This window comes from Falco rusticolus, chromosome 1 (assembly GCF_015220075.1).
Source record: "Falco rusticolus isolate bFalRus1 chromosome 1, bFalRus1.pri, whole genome shotgun sequence".
NCBI classification, from domain to species: Eukaryota; Metazoa; Chordata; class Aves; order Falconiformes; family Falconidae; genus Falco; species Falco rusticolus.
The window spans coordinates 90,528,391-90,546,828 of NC_051187.1; the positions used below are offsets into that span (position 1 = coordinate 90,528,391).

The 18,438-nt window shown below is 43.8% G+C and overlaps 1 protein-coding gene across 1 annotated transcript in view; it reads left to right on the forward strand.

Annotated features, from left to right (window-relative positions):
- Nucleotides 1–4,291: 4,291 nt before the first annotated feature.
- Nucleotides 4,292–18,438, forward strand: part of GALNTL6 (polypeptide N-acetylgalactosaminyltransferase like 6) — a 478,352-nt gene continuing 464,205 nt past the window's right edge. The window contains exon 1 of the mRNA XM_037389745.1: nt 4,292–4,668. Coding sequence (XP_037245642.1) covers nt 4,540–4,668 — 129 coding nt within the window. The 5' untranslated portion in view covers nt 4,292–4,539. The remainder of the gene's footprint in view (nt 4,669–18,438) is intronic.

The following is an 18,438-nucleotide window of genomic DNA, read 5'->3' on the forward strand; positions in this document are numbered from 1 at the left end:
TGTGAGGTGCTGTGAGGGACCCTTGCACATCTGAGGATGAAAACCAGCCATGATAAGAGCATGTCAGTTCCCTAAATACCAGAATTGCCAATTGTTTGCGACTCCATTTCAGATCTGGGTTATACTAGTAAAAGAACAGATGCCTTTGCTCCTCTTCGTGCCTTTGAGAGTGGTTTGCAACACTACATATTTTCTCTAGCTAAGCAGGCTGAAACAAAACATGGGCGCTGACCTGGTCATTTTACATCCCAAGTTACCTGGAGGTAAATACTATAATTAAAGAAAACTCCCATTCCATTACCTTTATTCACTCTTTTACACAGCAATATTACAGATGGTTAATCATCGTTTTACTAGATTCATTCTCTGTTTAGAGCACATCAACCTCTGCTGTTTTTAATGGTGAACATGAAGGTGGGTACTTTATCTGGCTCCTGCAATATATGCACTGAATAGTGGCTTGCCTGCATGAAGGATATTGATCAGCCATGAGCTGGAGCCACTTTTGAGTAGTTCTATAAGTAAAGCTCTGATCATCAAATTTACCTTGCAGGCTGAGTTCAGCTTCTAGGTTTGAAACACGTGGCTGAACAGCTTCTTGTAGTGTTCTCGCTTGGTAGCTCGCATCCCTGCTAGGATTTACACTCTGCTCTGATCTTCTGTCCTAGGTCGTATCAGAAGTCTTGGTGTAATTTTTGGCTTAGGAGGTCATGTAGCAGCGGAAATGAAAATATGTTCCCAATACACTAAATTGTGGTGCCAAGGTTTGAAAAGCTTCAGAATGCACCTCTTTCAGTTTTTTTCATATATGGCTTGAGATTTCAAACAGCAAATATTTGAAGGCTTGAATGCCTTCCCACTGAAAAAACTGTATATTCTGCAGCTCCACCACAAGCTCTTCTAGGGGAAGCATACGTTATTGCCACATGCCCTGATGTGTGTTCGCAGCTTTTAACTCACAGAACAGTGACACTTTTTACTTTTATTTTTCCTTCCTTTAAACTAATTCAGTAGTTAAAAATTCAGCAATTCTTATTAGGGCTAGGAGGCTTATGATTGCATGAAAAAAATATTTGCTGAAAAATTGCCTTTATTCTTTACAAACCTGGCCTGAATTTGCCAGTTGTGGGACTATGACCTTTACTGCAAAATCATTCTCAGGATTCAGGAAATTAAATTGAATTTCATCTCCTGGGGGTGAATGTGTGCATTCACTTCGACCTCTGGAGGAGTACTTAACTGGCATGCCGTGGAATTCCAGTATGCGACATCACCTAAATCCTTCCTGCCAGTAGACCTACTTTTTCTATACAATTACATGATTTCATAGCGATCATTTCTATACTTAGGATGGTACTAGCTATTATGCTTCTCACACTGAGTGGAAGAACATCAGGGCTGAATCCCTTCAGACAAAAAGGCAGCTGAATCAAAATCTTCTGTATGCTGGGGTAAGTTTCCTAACCCTGGATGAAGAGCTAAAAAAAAGTGGAATTTCTGGCAAGGAGACCAACGCCCTTTGGTTTTGTGAATACTTCTAATCTTTTGGTGGATTCAGCTCTTGACTACAAACCCAAATTTTAAAAATGTGATTGTGCTGAATACCTTCTTGGTTAGCTGCAACAATCAAAAACTGTGAGTGCTTGCATAGTGTTTTTGGTGATCTTCCATGACATCCTTATAGGCTGGTGTGGGTGAAAAGAAGACAATGACATATATCCTTTGTCACTAAGACAACAGAGCAAATCCTTGCACGTGACACTCTTCTAAGCAAGATTAGTTTATGTAGGTTTTGCAGCTATCAGGGTGAGTGCAAAATTGTCTGGAAACTACAGAGAGAGTAAAGTATCAATGGCTCACTCCTGGTGTGGGAGGATACATATTGCAAAGCTCTGCAATGATCTGTGCTGCATCTGAACATGCTGAAGTTCTTGTTAACAGTCTGGATTACAAAATATTAAATTTGTATATGACAGATAGGCTTAAATTCAAAGTGGTTTTGACAAACTGGATAATTTTTTTGGGGAAAAAATGATGATGTTCAATGAAGACAGTGCAAAAGGGAGAAGTATTCAGCTGCATATATAGAGAGATAGGAACAAAGAATTAGGTGGTAGTTCATTTGATTAGTGAACTAATCCAACCAGAGCTTAAATTGTATCACAAAATGGCCATTAGTTAACGGCCTACTGCTGTTATGCATTCTATGTGGAAGCATGGAAAAAGAGAAGAGACTGTGACACATGCGCAATTACACTGCTTTTCTTAAAAACACTTACAAGGTCCCACATAGCATATTATGTCCACTTTGAACATTGCACTTCAAGAAACTTACAAATCAGTTGAAGACAGTCCTGATGAAAGTGGTAAGAGACATCAGCTGTTGAGATCTTCTGGAGTTCCTATGGAACAGTACGTGGAAGCGGGCTTTAGCTATGTAAAGACAATACTCTGCTTGCTGTCTCTTAGGCCGTTAATGTAACACTGTAATCATAGCAAGGAAGATTCGGATTAAACATTAAGGAAAAGTTTGTAACTGCAAGTCAGAACAGACTGCCTGAGGAGGCTGCAGCAGCCCTATCGCTGGAGGACTTCAGCATGGGTTAGAGAAACACTTGTCAAGAATGACAGAGATGTAGCCGATGGTGCCTTGGAGCAGAGCCACGGAGGAGCTGCCCTTGCAAGGTCCCTTCCAGTCCTACGTTTACATGAAGAGCATTTACATGAAGAACACCTTCAGGGTTCTGTTCCTCCCACAAGCTTTCCTTCATCTCCATCTACCCTCCTAAAAATACTATTTCACCACCTCTTGTACCATTTTATGCACGTGTAGGAAATACTTTCCACACAAGACCGTGCTGTGGATGCACAGGACTGATCTCACCTGTGGGAAGGGGCAGGGACAGTTCCCACCATGTGGAGAGGTACACTTTGGTTAAAGAGGATTCCCACTGCAGGTTTGAGACCTAGACACTCAGAAATATTTTAGCCACCGACAGAAATATGGACTGTAATTGACGGATGGGTTTTTATACGCAGGAAGTTAGAGACACCTTTATTTTTCCAACATTCATTCTAGACACGTTAATGTGACCAGCCTGGTACACATTTCCCCACCGTTTGATGTGACTAAGCTGAGAGGGCACTAAGTCCTAGGGAGCTTAACCTAAGCGTCGCCCTGCTTTGCCAAGAGGAGTTAGTTTGGGAAGGAAGGGTAATTGCACCGCGTAGTCGGAACCAGCAGCTGAACTCAGACCAGAAGCCAAAACGGGTCCGATGCAACAAGCCGGGCAGAGGCGACAGCCGGAGCGACATCGCTGTGGACATCTCCTCGCGCGGTGCCGCTCCCCAAGCCGGGGATGGCAGCCCCGCGGCCGGGAAGGCAGGTGCTGGCGGGGCTGCCGGGGCCGCGGCCGGGCGGGCGGGGGGCGGCGCTGCGGGGGTTGCCCGCCAGGTGAGCGCCCCGGCACCGCCTGGCGCGGCGTACCGGGCCCCGGGCAGGGAGCCGCCCGCGGGCGCTCGACGCGGTTCCCCCCGCGTTTCGCGCGGCGCCGAGGAGGGCAGACCGGAACGGGAATTGCAAGCTCCGCTCCCTCTGTGCGGCGGCGGCGGCGGCACCGCCCGGCTCCGGCCCGCGGTCCCCGCGGCAGGGACGGCCCCTGCGGGGCTGGAGGCCGCGGGCGCGGGCAGGCGCGGAGCCGGCGGACGGCACACTCGGGCCGGCCGGGACGAGGGGGCGCGGCCGGGATGAGGGGGCGCGGCGGGGCGGGCCCGGCGCTGCACGCCCCCGGCCCGGGAGCCGCACGTGGTGGCGGGGGGCGCAGGGGCTACCCCCTCTCCGCTCGCCTCCCCGGCGCGGAGGGGCGCGCTGTGCCGCGACACCGGCCTCTGCGCCCCTCTTTGTGGTTTTTGGGTTTTTTCCCCTTATTTTATTTAAACTCTTGCTTAGCAAATTGCGCGTGATGAGCTCATGATGCCGCGCCCCCCCGCCCCGGGCCCGGGCAGGCAGGGGGGCGTGAGGCGGGCGGGCGCGGCGAGCCGCGGGGGCTGTGCGCAGTGATAGCGCTCCCGCCGTGGCCGGGAGCCGGGGGAGGGGGCGCTCTCTCGGGCCAGCGCTGCTCGCTGGACTCGGCTTGTGTGTGTGTGTGTGTGTGTGTGTGTGGCTGCCTCTTTCTTTTTTTTTTCCTTTCTCCCCCCCCCCCCCCCCCCCCTTTATTGCTCCCCCTCCCGCTGCGCGTCGGGCTGTTTGCCGCTCCGTGCGCAGATGGATCCATGAGCTCCCCCGGGAGCGGCACCGCCACCGCGCAGCGCCGTGCCGGGGCGGGGGGAGCAGCCGTCAGCTTCGGCCCCGCCGCTGCCGCCGCCGCCGCTGCCGCCGCGGGGGGCGGCCCCGCCCGGGCACGGGGCGGGCGGCCGTGAGGCGGGCGAAGTTTCTCCGCGACGCCGGGCGCCTCCGAGGGAGAGCGGGGAGGGAAGGACCTGGCCCCGTGGTGCTGGGGTAGCTGCCGCCGCCGCCACCGGAGCAGCCCGGCTTTGGCCATGAAGAGGAAACAGAAGAGGTTTCTGCAAATGACGCTGCTCTTCACCGCGGCTCTGATTTTCCTGCCCGACATCGGCCTCTGGTCGCTCTACAAGGAGAAGCACCTGGTGAAGCCCGCCGAGCCGCAGGTAGGTGCGAAGCCGCCCGGGAGCGCTGTCCCGCGGCGCTCCGCCGTGCCTCGCTGCGCCGGACGGGCGCCGGGCTGCCGCCTCTCGGGGCGCGGCGCCGGGGAAGAGCGGGGCCCGGGGCCGGCGGGGGTCGGGCCGGCGGGGGCCGAGGCGCGGCGCCGGTGGAGCGTAGCGGAGCGGCGGCACCTGTGCCTGTCCCAGCGCCGCGCGGGGGGGAGAAAGTTGTGGGCGCCCAGCCGAGCGGGCCGGGCCGGGTGTCGCCGGGCAGGGCGGGGGTGGGAGCCCAGGGGATTAGGAGGCTGCGAAATGAGGAGGACGTGGGATTTTGCACGCTTCGCTGGTTCGCCCGGCGTGGTGCCGAGCGCTGGTTTTCATGAGGGGGAGCGGAGTGTTCACCGCAACTTCTGTCCGCCTGCCTGTGACGCCTCCCGAGCTGCGGGTGGCTGGCGCCCGCTGACACCGCCCGGGGCCGCCGGGGTAACCCGCCGCCTCGCTGCTCGGTTTGCTCGCCCTTGCCGTTTCAAACTCGGCAGAAGTGAGTGACAGCCTTTTCCTCTCCTGAACGTTACTAATGTGACCCGGTACAACCGCGCCGTGTGTAACTGCTTGTCAGACTGGTGTCACAACGAACTTTCAGGTATTTCCAGTTCGCAGGCTGTTCCATCACCCTTATGCCTAACAGCAGTTGACATAAGCTGTTTTTTTCTTAAGTTATTCCCCAGCTCCCTGGGTTTATGTGTGGCTCATAAATCCCGGTATGACCTGCGTTAGGCGAAGTTTAGTTTTGGGGAGTTGTTGTAATGCAGTGCTTTAAAACCCTGCCTGTAATTTACCAAGGCTTATATTTGTTCTGCTCAACGGTGCTAATGCTCCTACACTGTAATCATCAGCGTAATTTAATTGTGACATAAATATTTCATAGATCATTAGTAAGAAATCACGGGATTGTTTGATGTTTTAGCTTGTTTACCACTTGCGTAGCCTTCGTGTTAAGAGTGTATTAGACAGCATCATGCATCATTTCAGTGTGTTAGTAGTCTTAATTTCAAGGGTCATCACCCATGTATATAATGCACTTTCCACATAGTAAGGTATTTAAGTCAGTGGCTTCAGCTGAACAATAACACATTTGATTCTTTGTTAGTACGCCTTCCCGTTGCAGAAGTCAGTCCTCCAAAGTATGGTAACTTGGGTTAATGAAATATGCTGAATGGAAGATGCCTTATCACTACAGGGAGTAAGTTGAGATTGCTTCTTAATGTGAAGCTTTATCTTTCCAAGGGTTTAAAATGCAGTAGTTGTCAGGTGCTAGATTTTAGGTTGGAAGTGATTTCTGCTGAAAGAAGAAAATTATCATGATCATAAAGTGTCTGTCATTAGTTTACAAGGTGCATAATGTAGGCTTTGCAGTTCCAATTTCCTTGCATTAGGAAAGCTAAGGTATTCAATGCAAATAAAGATTTCCATGTTTGTTGCGTAGCTCTTTAAATGACACATGCCTTGACATAAGGTGAAATTTCTAATGGTCAGGACTGCATTCTTAAGTAGAGCATGACTGGATAATACTCAAAGGGAACTAACTTTTTTTTTTTTTTTAAAAAAAAAAGAATTCTGGGTAAAATGGTGGAAGAAAACCTTGGAGATCAGCAGTTAAGCATACATGAAAGGATAGAGAGACTTGTTAAGGAGACCCCAGCAAATTTTAAATCCTAAGTTTTCTGGAAGGGGTTTTTTACTAGCTTACTCTTTTTTCTCTTTTTTCTTTTTTCTTTTTCTCCCCACTGCATATTAATTGAGCAGCAATGGTACTGTTTAATGGTAAAACAATAAAAATGAGCAATGAAGCTTTGAACCTTACAGCTGACTCTAATGTAATTTCATTATCGTGGTCAGAATTGAAGTCATGTTGGCAACATGTCATTACCCAGTGAGGATAGCAGGTTGAGGTATAGGTGAGTAATGCAGTTATGGTACTTGTGTCTTTTGATATGCATGTTATAACGCAAGATGTGTACAAGGAACAAGGGTTGAAATAAAAGTTTGGAGTTGAACTCTTTTAAATATAAAGGAAATTTTAAGAAGATGGTCAGTGTGTTTCTTTGGGACTACATTAGAAATGAGGTCATACTAGGAAGGGACTGCATTAGAAACAGTGAAATAGTATCGTAGCAGAAATATGTATTTTTCTCTCTGTTAAGTTAGTAGGAAATGCAAGAACTTAAAACACTCAACAAAGTCATTCTTTGCCCTTGAGGTGTTCAATTACTTGATACTTGGTGTGACCTGACATGAGTTTAAAGGTCAGCCCTACTGAAACTGCAGCAGACTTTTCTTATATATTCTAAAGTTGCGTTAAGTTACATAGATATGTATGTAGAGTCAGCATGTGACAGTGATGTACAGTCAGACTGCTATGGTATATCCTGACTACGGGAGAGGGGCTGAGCTGTCAATGACTTTAATCAGTTAGCTGTAGGCTGAACTGGTTTGCCACTGTGGGTAAAATGTGTATCTAGTGGTATTTTGATGCTGGCAGTAATGTTTATAAATGTGCCATGCTGTTTGAAGAACAGTTAAATTCGTGTTCTTAATCATCAGGTGCTTTTGAGGAGATGACATGGTATGATTCTGATTTTCTGACTAGTTCCGAGTTAAACTTTCCAATTCATTGCTAAAGCAGACACCCCTAAACTTCCGTGTGAATGAGGGCTCTGTCAGTCAGCCTCTCCCACCATCTCGGCTGCTTCCCACAGCACCAGAGTGAAGGAGGGATAGCAGGCTGATGGAGGAGGCATTGATATCCTGACAGCAGTAAGCAGAGAAGCCGTTCAAAAGCAGTCCACAGTACAAAAATAGGCTGTTTCTATCAGTGCTAAAACAGTGTCACCTGGGGACTTTGTCATTAGCAGTGCCTAGAAGAGAGCACTTGTGCTCTTTAGTGCTATCTAGAAATTCTAATATGACAAAATAAGTTGACTTTTTTATTCTTTAAAACAGTGCTGCAATAAGTTATGTAAGAGTATTATTGTCCGTGTGTCGTCGTCCGTCGTCCCCCCCCCCCCCCCGCAGTGTCTGTTTCTGAGCAGAGAAGCTCTTCTTTAGGAAAGATAAAAAGATGAGAAAATGATAATGACAACCCTGATTTCAGACAGCATTAATTAGTTTGATCACTGTACATTAATTATATAAGCATTATTAACCTCTAAAAGTTTCGTACAAACTTACTTTTTATACCTGTCATGTTTTCCTAAGGTTTTCAGTTGTGAACTCGATAGGCTTGGTCTTTATATTTTTATAATTGTTATTTACTTCTGGTTTATCATTTATTTAAAATTTATTTAAAATGGAGCTTCAAGGCTAAATGTACAGATATTAAAGTTCTGAGTTACATGGAGCAACAAACTCTCCTTAAAATACAGCTTGACCATAAAACAGTACACATGAAGCAAAAATAAATATAATTGATTTCTGGTTTAATTCTTTTTAAGTCAGTCTTCCTTGCTGTACTATGGGAATAAGGGAAACTGAATAGGGTATTTCTATTGCCTTTTTTAAAAAGCCTTGTAAATTCCTTAATAGATTATGGTGTCCTTGAATTTTGATTACAGCTTTTACAGTTAGTTTAAGGGGGTTTGGGCGGGTTATTGTTCTGGTTTGTTTTTTTGGGTTTTTTTTTGTTGGGTTTTTTTTTTTTTTTGTCACTGCAGTATTACGCATGTGATACAAGTAGCTGTCTGATCTTTTCTTTTGATAAAATCCGAAGGCCGAAGTGTTTGGATAGTAAGTTATACTGATAAAACTTTTAATTTCGGTTTTGTTTTGTGTGGAGGAAAAGCAGCAATGCAGTGCAGCCAGTAGGATGTAATCCTAGTCCAAACCTGGTTAACTGATGCTACTTAAGTGTAGTGCTACTTTATTTGGCTACAGTAAGGCTTTATCCTTGTATGTTTATATACTTTCAGTATATGAGAAATAACTTCATGTAAAGGAACTACATTTCTTGCAGCAGTGTTCCAGCATCCTTAAAACGGGTATTTGGTGAAAAGTGTTGTGAGATCTGTTTCTTTCTGTTTTTGTGGGATGCTGGCGTGGTTGGCTGAAGAGAGGGCAGTCTAGCCAAGTAACCCCTAATGCATTTAAACTTCATTCGGGACTTTTTCCGTTCAGTTGTCATCTCTCTGGTTCCCAGTGTCAAATCTCCTCACTTAAAGTTGAACAGCAGCACCTCTTAGCCACAGGTGCTCTGGAATACTTATTCACAGGTGCATGACTGAGATGCTTTGTGATGTGTGAAGGAGAGAGGACGGGTTTCTGGCTTTGTGTCACTCACGCTGTCGCGCAGCGGGGCGCGCTGCTTCGGCCGCCTGGTGGAGGCGGTTCTGCGGGAGGAGCTGTCCGTGGTGCTGCGCTTCACAGCGGCGTGCGCGCCGTGCCCGCAGCCGGACGGGGACAGCCGCGCCGCGTGGGCAAGCGCTGTTCCTCCGCGGGGGGAGTCACAGTCCCCCTCGTCCTGCGAATTGTGTATTGCTCTCTGGTTAGCCCCAGGTCTTTCTCTTGGGATATGTCAGGTATGGATTTAAATGAACTCCTCAGGATAAAGAGAACTTAGTTCGCACAAATCCTGGGCCCATATTGTATTGGCAAACAAAATCTGCTTTCCAAGCCTGGTGGCTGTGAAAGTACTAATTTTGGCTTCTTGCTCCAGGAAGCGGTTGCAGCCTGAAATCTGTCTTGCAAACAGTCATAAGTTTCTGAAGTCCGTGAAAGAGGTGAAAATTCAAATTTAAGCCCAAAGTGCAGTGTTTCCTACTGTTTGGTACTCGGGTTCTGAAAATCATAATTGTTTCAGGACACTTAACTGCTTACTTGTAATAGATGCCAGTGAAGTACAAAGCTTGGGTTGGTGAATTCTGTTTCTGGAGCTGCATAAAAGCTGCAGCTTGAAAGTGAAACTTTCTTCCCTTAGCCCCCCCTTAGCTGTATTTCCCTTGCTTTTCCAGTTGATTTCAACAGCTACAAAATCTTTAACTAAGTGTGGTTTGCTTAGGGCACAAACAGATACCTCCTTCCTGTGATTGCACTGTCAGGACGCTGTGACTTACTTACATATTTACTTCCACTGTCTTACTTAGTTACGTTTGCTTTCACCACAAACTCGTGAGGCAGGAGAGTTTTGTTTCTCTTTAACAGAGGAGTAGAGTGACAAACAGGCCCATATCTACAAAAGTAGCTGCTTAACTATTGCTGACATTAATTTGTATTATTTTGGGAGAGTGCATGGATGACCAATAAAAAACAGTGATAAAATGAAGCCTCACTTTCTATGCTCAGTTTCTCAGTTTCTATGCATGTGCTGTTCAGAGTAAGTCCTCATTTACCTCCCCAGAGCAGCAGCTGGCGCCAGGTGCGTTCAGTCCTCTTTTATTCTACAGCCCTGTTTGTTGCTTTGCTGGTATGTCAGCTCCAAGAGCCCCTATACATGGCATGACAAAACAGAGCTTGATGTCTTAAAATGCAGTGCATTGGCAATCTGCGTTTGCCATTTAAGTATTTAACAGTCGTACAGTTAACACTTCTGTAATTCACTACTTTATTTGAATTGTTCATGTATAATTTTATTACCCTGTATATATTGGAGCCTATTGAGGAAAATATTGTTCGAGGTCTAAAACCTTTGTTACATTTAGATACAATATAATTTTTGGCAATTAACAGTTTCTGTTGTATTCAGAATATCAGAGAGAGCCCTCCTGTGGTTAATTTAATACCTATCAGGAATGTTACTAAACAAAGTATATCTTACGGGGTAAAATGGACTGGTTTCTATACTTAGTTTGCTTTTCTTTTTACTTGGTGTTTGTAGTGCATGTCAGCTAATATTATTGTGTGTACTTATCCTTTTTTATTATTATTTTTTTTAAGCGCAGTTATTTTAGGTTAATCCAAATCAAAACACATCATCAAGAAACCTCTGTGCATGCCAACATTTGGACTTGTAGAAAGACCACTGTGATGAGGGGGACACCATGGCTTTATTGAGGCAGTGGGATGCAAGATTGCTCACTGATTAAGGGGGCATACCCCAGCTCTGTTTTGTCTCATGGGGACATGATGCCTCACTGGGACATGATGATCACTTCTTCCCTAAACTTCCCCATCTCCTTGTGCAGGGAATGTACCTCTTTGTCTGGGTGTGGGGACGTTCAGTGGGTACTGTAGTTGCATCCTGGTTGGGAGCCAGGCTGCACTGTGCCATTGCATGTGCCATTCAGCGAAGATGCAACCATGTGTGTAAGCAGATGTCTGTTTGCATATAGAAGAAGAAAGAACAATGCAGCTTTTCTTTTCTTTATTCTCTTTTTTTTCCCCTTCTACTCTCTATTCCCTCCCTTTCCCTGCCCAGACAGGTAACTTATGGTCTTTGTCTAGCAATATGCCGATGCATATACTTACACCAATTGACTTCAGCAAAACTGAGTGTATGCTAACTATTTTGATGGATCAGGGCCAGAAGCAGGCATGTTTGGTTACTTTAAATAAGGTGAAAAAAATTAACTCAGAGGTTGACAAGTTGAATACAATGCAGCTCAGGAATCCCGAGCTAAAAATGCTGTATTGGTTGTAAATGTTTCTCACTGTTCGGAGACCAAATTAGCCTGACTGAAGGAAATAGCTGTCCCAGTACTTTAATGTTTCTTTAAAATGTGAAAAGGCTTTATTAGGAGATGTCAACCTGCTGAACCAACTCCTTTCTGAGAATTCCAGTGTAAACTGTTTTTTGAGGTCAAGTTCTTTTGTGGTAAGATTTCAGACTGGTTTTGACAATTGTCACGTTTGGAGGAGTTTCACTAGGTGATGGCCTTGGCTGGGTGATCTTTCTCAAAACATCTTCAACAGAGAAATCCTTTCCCTCTTCTATATGAAAAAAAACACTGTAGAAGAGACCTACTTGAGGTTTGTTCAAGAGGTAAAGGAGAGGAAGAAAATCTGTTGCAGGAATTTAACAGGATTTCATACTTCTCTTTCAAATTCTTCACCTCCATTCAAGATTTTCACACATCTTGACATGACTCCAAGTCTATGCAAACACATGGTAATTCACATCAGCTATTTAATTGCCAAACTAATAGCAATATATTAAGAGAACTGTAGGAATAAAACCGATGAGGTGTATATGCAGCCAGCAGAAATAGGTAGGCTACAGTATCCCACTCTTGTTCTGATTGTTTGTATTCTGCAAGGTCAGAATTGCCACTGTTCAAGGGCAATTGAATTGTTTCATAGGGACACTGTTATCTTACACTCCCATTTTAAGATCTCTTGGCAGATGTTATTGAAGGAATTTCCTGTCTCCTCTTTCTCCTGGTCAGATCCTGTGTTTTGAAGGCCTCTGCCCTAACTTTAGGAAGCAGCCACTAGCTGAAATATGAGGCTTTCATCTAGCCACGTGTGGATGTAATAGGTAAGTATAGCATCCCTCTGCCCCCTTCAGCTTCAGCTGTTGGTTGCCATCCAATGCTTGAATTTTTCAGCCAAATCTGTGGTGATGGGACATAACAGCATTTGGCAGATGCTTCACTGTGTCATCTGAAACGACCTTTACAACAGTTTAAGCCTATCTGCCAGACTTCTCCCTGACATAGCTGAAGAATATTTGCATGTCTTCTTCAGAGCCACATGAGCAGTAACCCCTGTGAGAGCTGCAGCAACAAGGACTTTGGAGATTAGTTACAGTGGCAGTGCCATGAATGTGCAGTGCCCTGAAATGTCTGTCAGGTTTGTGCCAGCTAAGAGTTACCATTTCCAGTGCAGTTTCCTACACTTTGCTAATTGTGCGTTATTTTGGTTTTGGTTTGGTTTTTTGTTTTTTTTTAATGCCAAATTTACAGTGCAAATTGGACATAGTAGACTAGAAAATCTGGCCCATACAACTTAAATGTTTAATCAATCAGTGATAAACTGTTGATTCTGTGCTTAAGATGTAATGGCAATTTAACAGTTTATTTCTGTGCTGTACAGTGGTTTATGACAGGATGCGATACTGCTAAGAGATTTAGCTAGGCAGAGTAATTACCTGAACTAGAATTTGGTCAGGACACCAGTGCTAATACAGGGTGCTTCAGAAATTGGATTGCTCACTGGAGCGTGTATGTGTAGATTTGTCAGGCTAACTTAAGGCACTCATTTGCTTAAAGAAGCGTAATTTTTCACACTTGTACTTAAAATAGAATAACAGACTAGTTTGTTTAGAAAATTTTAGCCTGTTTACTTATTGTTGCTCTCTGAAGATAGTTTGCTAGAAATTGAGTACTAGGAGAATGCAAACAAATGTTTAGGACAAGCAAGAACATTTTATAGCCAGCCTGGGACAAGTTCTGTTTGTAGATGAAGATGGGGAAGAGCAAGGGCTCCCTGTGTCTCTGTTCAGAGCCAATGTCTGGGAAATACAGGCCCTGCACATGTATTACTGCAATGTTAACAGCCTCTGTAGTGTGAGGTAAGTTTTTTATTCCCTATGCTTTTGCCTCACTGTGATTAAAATCTCCCGGTTTTGCATTAGATAAGGTAATTGTCTGTCACAGGCAGTTTGTCTTTCTGTTTTGTTATCCAGTCACTGGGCTAAAAGTTTGCCTGTAATGTGACACTTGGGTAATGCTGCTGAAGCTTTACACCGTTGTGTTGGGGAAGACAAAGTCAAATGTGTGCAGGTCTACTTGAGAGGTTTGAGGTATTCCTGCCCACAAGTTAGCTCCAATGGATACTGGCAGCTGAAGTCGCCTTTCTGCAAGATTTTTTGCCAGACCCTGGCAAAGCCTGCACAGATGCACCAGGTTAGTCAGAACTAGATAACTTGAGAAGAGACTATAAATTGTACCAAGTCTTGTGCTGAAGCCGTGTCCTTCAGTCGTTCACCAGCTCTGAATCATCTGTCTTGCATGGAATGTAGTACATGGTTTAATGCAATAGTTCACTTTTTATTTATATAAAATGGTTTATATGAGAGGCAACATACCCACTGTGGTCCTTCAGTGGGGAAGCCCTCTTATTTTCAACGTAGCACCACACCCCTGTCTCTTGCCTCTTTCTCCCCTTTTTATTTGCTTTTCTGGGAAGAAACACATTTCAGTTTCTTTAATGTTTTTGATATCTCACTTGATTGCTGGGTAAATGATTATGTTGGATTGAATCTTGAAAATTTTTAGATTGCTTTTTCTACAGAGTGATAGTTTCACATCAGCATGGGGAATGCATGAAAAAGACACATTAATGCCATCCTACATGAAATATATTGCTATTTTTCAGGCTCTGATAAATGACTACATTTTAAGTTGCATTTGATATGGATACAAAATGAATGACAGGCTTGAACGGATGTTGTTTTTCCAGAATTGCTCAACATAAACTAAAGTGGCAGTCAAATTGCTGATCAAATTTTGCAATTATAACAGCAGTATAAAAATGTAAATCCAGAACTTTTATGACATTAACGAATTCTCCAAAAAAGTTACAAAATTGTTAGACACACAACATACGTGGACATAAAAAGTACTTGAGGTGGCTGTGAAAATTAGCAGAAAACTAAAGAATGACATTAAAAAGCCTCACAGCAATATATTCCTGCAGTATATTTGACCTGTGTTTCATATCAGATTAAATCTTTTTCAGCATGAGGTCGTCCTTGACATAATTGCCAATGATGGTGAAGCGGTGGGAATTTCTCCAAGTATATGGAGACGCTCCTAAATATGGTCAGATTTTATTTTGATCAATATTACTTCTTGATCTATCTAGTAGTCTGAGAGAAGAGTGGTTTTACCTCTCTATTTTCCTTAAAATAATCAATTCAAGAGATAAAAGTCCAATGAACATGCAGGCAGAGCACGTATATTAGCCTATGCTTTGCTAACATGAAAGTGAAATTGTGCTCACCTCCAACAGCTGCCTATACTAATGGAATTTAAGAAGAAAATTGAAAGCTGCCATCTTCAGCACTGCAAATAGGCATGCTGTCTGTGCAGGAAGGGCTGCAGAGGAGGGCAGGAAACTACTGCAGCTCCATCAGAGAAAACAGAAAAGCTGCAGAGGGGTGGGAAATAAGTCTGACTGGAGCACAATCCACTCCCTTATGTGATCTTTCTCCATCTTCCTTGTCTCCTTGCTTCATGAGGAGAGGATGCACCAAGAGCAATAAAGATGCTGAGACATTGTTTAAACCATCCATAGACAAAGCGTGAAGAGAAACTGCTTGACAGAGGGTTGTTATTAACATGAGAATTACTTTTTATAAAACTGAAGTGGTATCTCAGCAAATTAGTACTCTGAAATTCCGAGCTGCAGTTCAAGTGCTGACATCACACAGAGTAATAGTGCAGTCACTAAAGAGAAACGTGTTTTCATTGAAGTAACTTCAGTGTGAACAAGGGAGAGAAATTTTTCTCAAATGCACAAGACATACAACAGATGTCTCCTTCAGAAGCAATGAAGAAAAATTGTATTTTATATTGGGAGAAGGGAAATGGAGATGGCATCATGCTAAGCAGCAACCTGCTTCTGCATCTGGAATGGATGTGCGTGGCAAATGAACATAGGAGATCAAGCCCAGGACACACGTATTTACTGCCTGTGCGCATTGTAACCCCTTCAGACAGAGGTCTAGGAAAAAATTGTCTTTTTCTTGTGTTGCAGTAACACTTCTTTGTGATTTATGAGAGCAAAATGTTACTGAGTTAAGTTTAAAACTAAAATTCAATGAATTAAGACTCTTCAATGCATTTTAAAGAAATTATTAGTAGGATAGATTATTCAGAAATGGTTATTAATGTGGGCTTTGAGTTTTTCCTTTTATTTATAAATATATGTGTATACACACACGCACACCCCTACACACGTTTATGCTTGTTTATGGGCAGGAGGAGGTAAGGAGACCGTATTTGCTTTCTACAGGGAGAGGGAGTTTATTTTTCTTAATGTAGCGTGCCCTAACAATCTTATGAGGAATGGAATGATTTTGTGAAAGACACCATGTGAATACATGGGAAAGCCTATGTTTGTGAGTATAAATTCAGTACAATCTACAGTGGTTTTGGCATTTTCCAGGCATGCTGCTTTTTTTTTTTTTTTTTTAATAAATATGGGGTTTTGGTTTGCTTCTGTCTCTTCTCCCTCTTTATGCACAGATTGTATGTGGGCTGGCTATATGTTTGGTTTTTGAGCAGTGATAACTTTAGACGATCTACTGAACTTTTTCTTTCTCTCTACCTAAGTCTTGAAATATGTAGGAAATAAAGATGTTGGCTTATTTTGTTTAAGCCCTTGATTCTTTCCAATCTTTCCTGTTAGTTGCTTCTACTCTTCAGACAATAAACTCTCGTATAGATTTCTTTAGGAGACCATACACAAGTTTTTTCAATAAATACTTTCCCCAGGCCACCGTCTTTACAATATACTTTGCTAACCTGCTTTCCTCCAGACTTTTGGGATCTAAAATAATCAGACAATTGACCTTCTCTTCCATTTAGTAACCTTTTTCATCTTGCAGATTAACCTCCAATTTACTGATCTGGTTGTTAAAGAGACCAGCTACTCTCTTTTAATGATAACAGAGAGTGAGAAGCTGCCAGAGTGTAAGGATGGAAATGACAGGAGAAAACATGAAAGAAAGGAAAATGTACAGCCAGAAGAATAGTAAGGAAAATACATCTCATCAAATGTATTTCTGGAACTTCTAAGTCATGTTGCTATCATGTTTCCTATGCTTTCTCTTTCATGTTGCTTTAATCTGCATCTCTGGCACATCTTGTTATCATATCATTATTTTTTAAATACATCCTACCTGCAACCTTGCTTCACTATTCTAATTTATTATAGCATATTAGTAAAGCTGCTTTGGAATACCCTGGATTAATGATGCATTTAAACTCTTCTAAAATGACCCTGGGCTAGGTCAATTATTGAAGTAGTGCCAGTGAGGAATATTTTATTTTGACTTCAGTAAGCTCTTAGTTTTATGTTAACCGCATCGTACAAACATGACCTGTGGGCTTTTAATGTTTTAGTGAATTGAAAATGTGTGAATAAAGCATGCTTCATGTTTTTATATAGCAAACCAAGGCTTCTTCTTGAGAGGAGACTCTATAATCTTGTTTTCTTCTGTAGTGCATGCAGTCATCTTTTTGCACTAGTGTTCTGAGAAACTAGGCTGCCCTTTTTGATATAAAGGGGAAACTTAGTGAGGTGCAGGTGCTGCTTATGGCATGCCTAGGAATCAATGCACTTGCCCCTTCTGTATCCCCCTGGTTTAACAGATCCATGCTACTAGACCAGTACTTGGACAAAATAGTCCCTCTCTTCCTTTGCAGCCCAAAGACTGGAAGGACTGAGTAGTTCAGGATGTTTTGGTGTGGGAACTATACCTTGGTGATTCCGTTTGAGCTCCTACGAAACCCAAGGGAAGATTCTCAGTGGGGCTGCCTTACTTTTCTTCCTGAAGCTTTGTGATGTTTTTGATGTCCGTAGCCAGAGACAGGACTTGCAGAAGATATCCAAAGAACAGCAGTGCATGTGGAGAGGAGAGCCTGGGTTCCCCTGTGGCACTGTGGAGGCAGACAGCTTTGACACCTGGTAATATGCTGATACAGGGCTTGGGGTGACCTCCCTGAATCACATCTGTCATGTCTGGGCAGAGTGTGTTGTCAAGCAGTGTTTAAGTGGAAGTGATGTAGCTGTTAAGGTGGCCTACGAGGTACACCAGGATGAAAATAGTAAGAAGGAAGTGCGTTTTATGCCCAGCTTTGGTTCACGAGTGGGAAATTACTATTATTTGTGATGCAGGGTTGGGGAATTCTGTAATACAGATTGTTTCCCAAGCCTTTATTTGTAAAAGCAGTGTATTTAATTTTTTCATGTAAAATTCACATCCTTAATTATTGTGCAGGTAGCTTTATTTTTCTTTTCCATTTTTGAAGTGGGAAGTGTTACTTACTGTGTTCCGCTTTAGAACTGCGCTGGAATAAAGGCTTATTGCATATTTTTCAAAATGCAGGAATGTGTTTTTTCACACCCCAAATATGTCTCTGTGTTTTAATCTAGTCTGCTTTTCTGTGCAAAGCTGTACTGTAGTTTCTCCACTAGACTCTAAAGCAGGGGTCCTCAAACTTTTTAACCGGGGGGCCGGCGCGCGGATGCAGTGGCAGGCAGTCATCTGCGGCTGCTTGGTTTCCCCCCGCAACCCCCCGTTTCTGTAAATACCGGGGGCCGGATTGAGGACCCTGGGGGGCCATATCCAGCCCGTGGGCCATAGTTTGAGGACCCCTGCTCTAACATTATGGGCAGCTTATGCTGCAAATTTAAACAACAAAAATCAGCTCAGTGACAAAATTTATTAATGCAGTCTCATCTCAGTAAGACTGGCATTGCCCACCCTTCAATGGCCTTTGACTTCGCAGGTCTGGCAGTGCTTTGGAAGCTTGAGTAACTCAAGTTTCACCAGTACCTTTAGGTTTGATTGTACAATTTGTTAAATTAGTCTTCTGGAAGAGGAGCTGAAAACTGGTTCCAGTCATGGCCCAAAAGTGCACCTACACAGAGCTTGTAGAAATTTGCTGAAAGTAAACAGAACATGCACCTCCGCAGAAGAATGTTTTCAACTAATTTAGAGGTCTTTTAACTGTCTAAGAGGGATGAAAACAGTGTTGAAAATTAAGATTCCTACCTTATATAGGAGAACAGGGATTTGGTAGTTACTGAGATGCTCAAGAGATCGACAGAGAT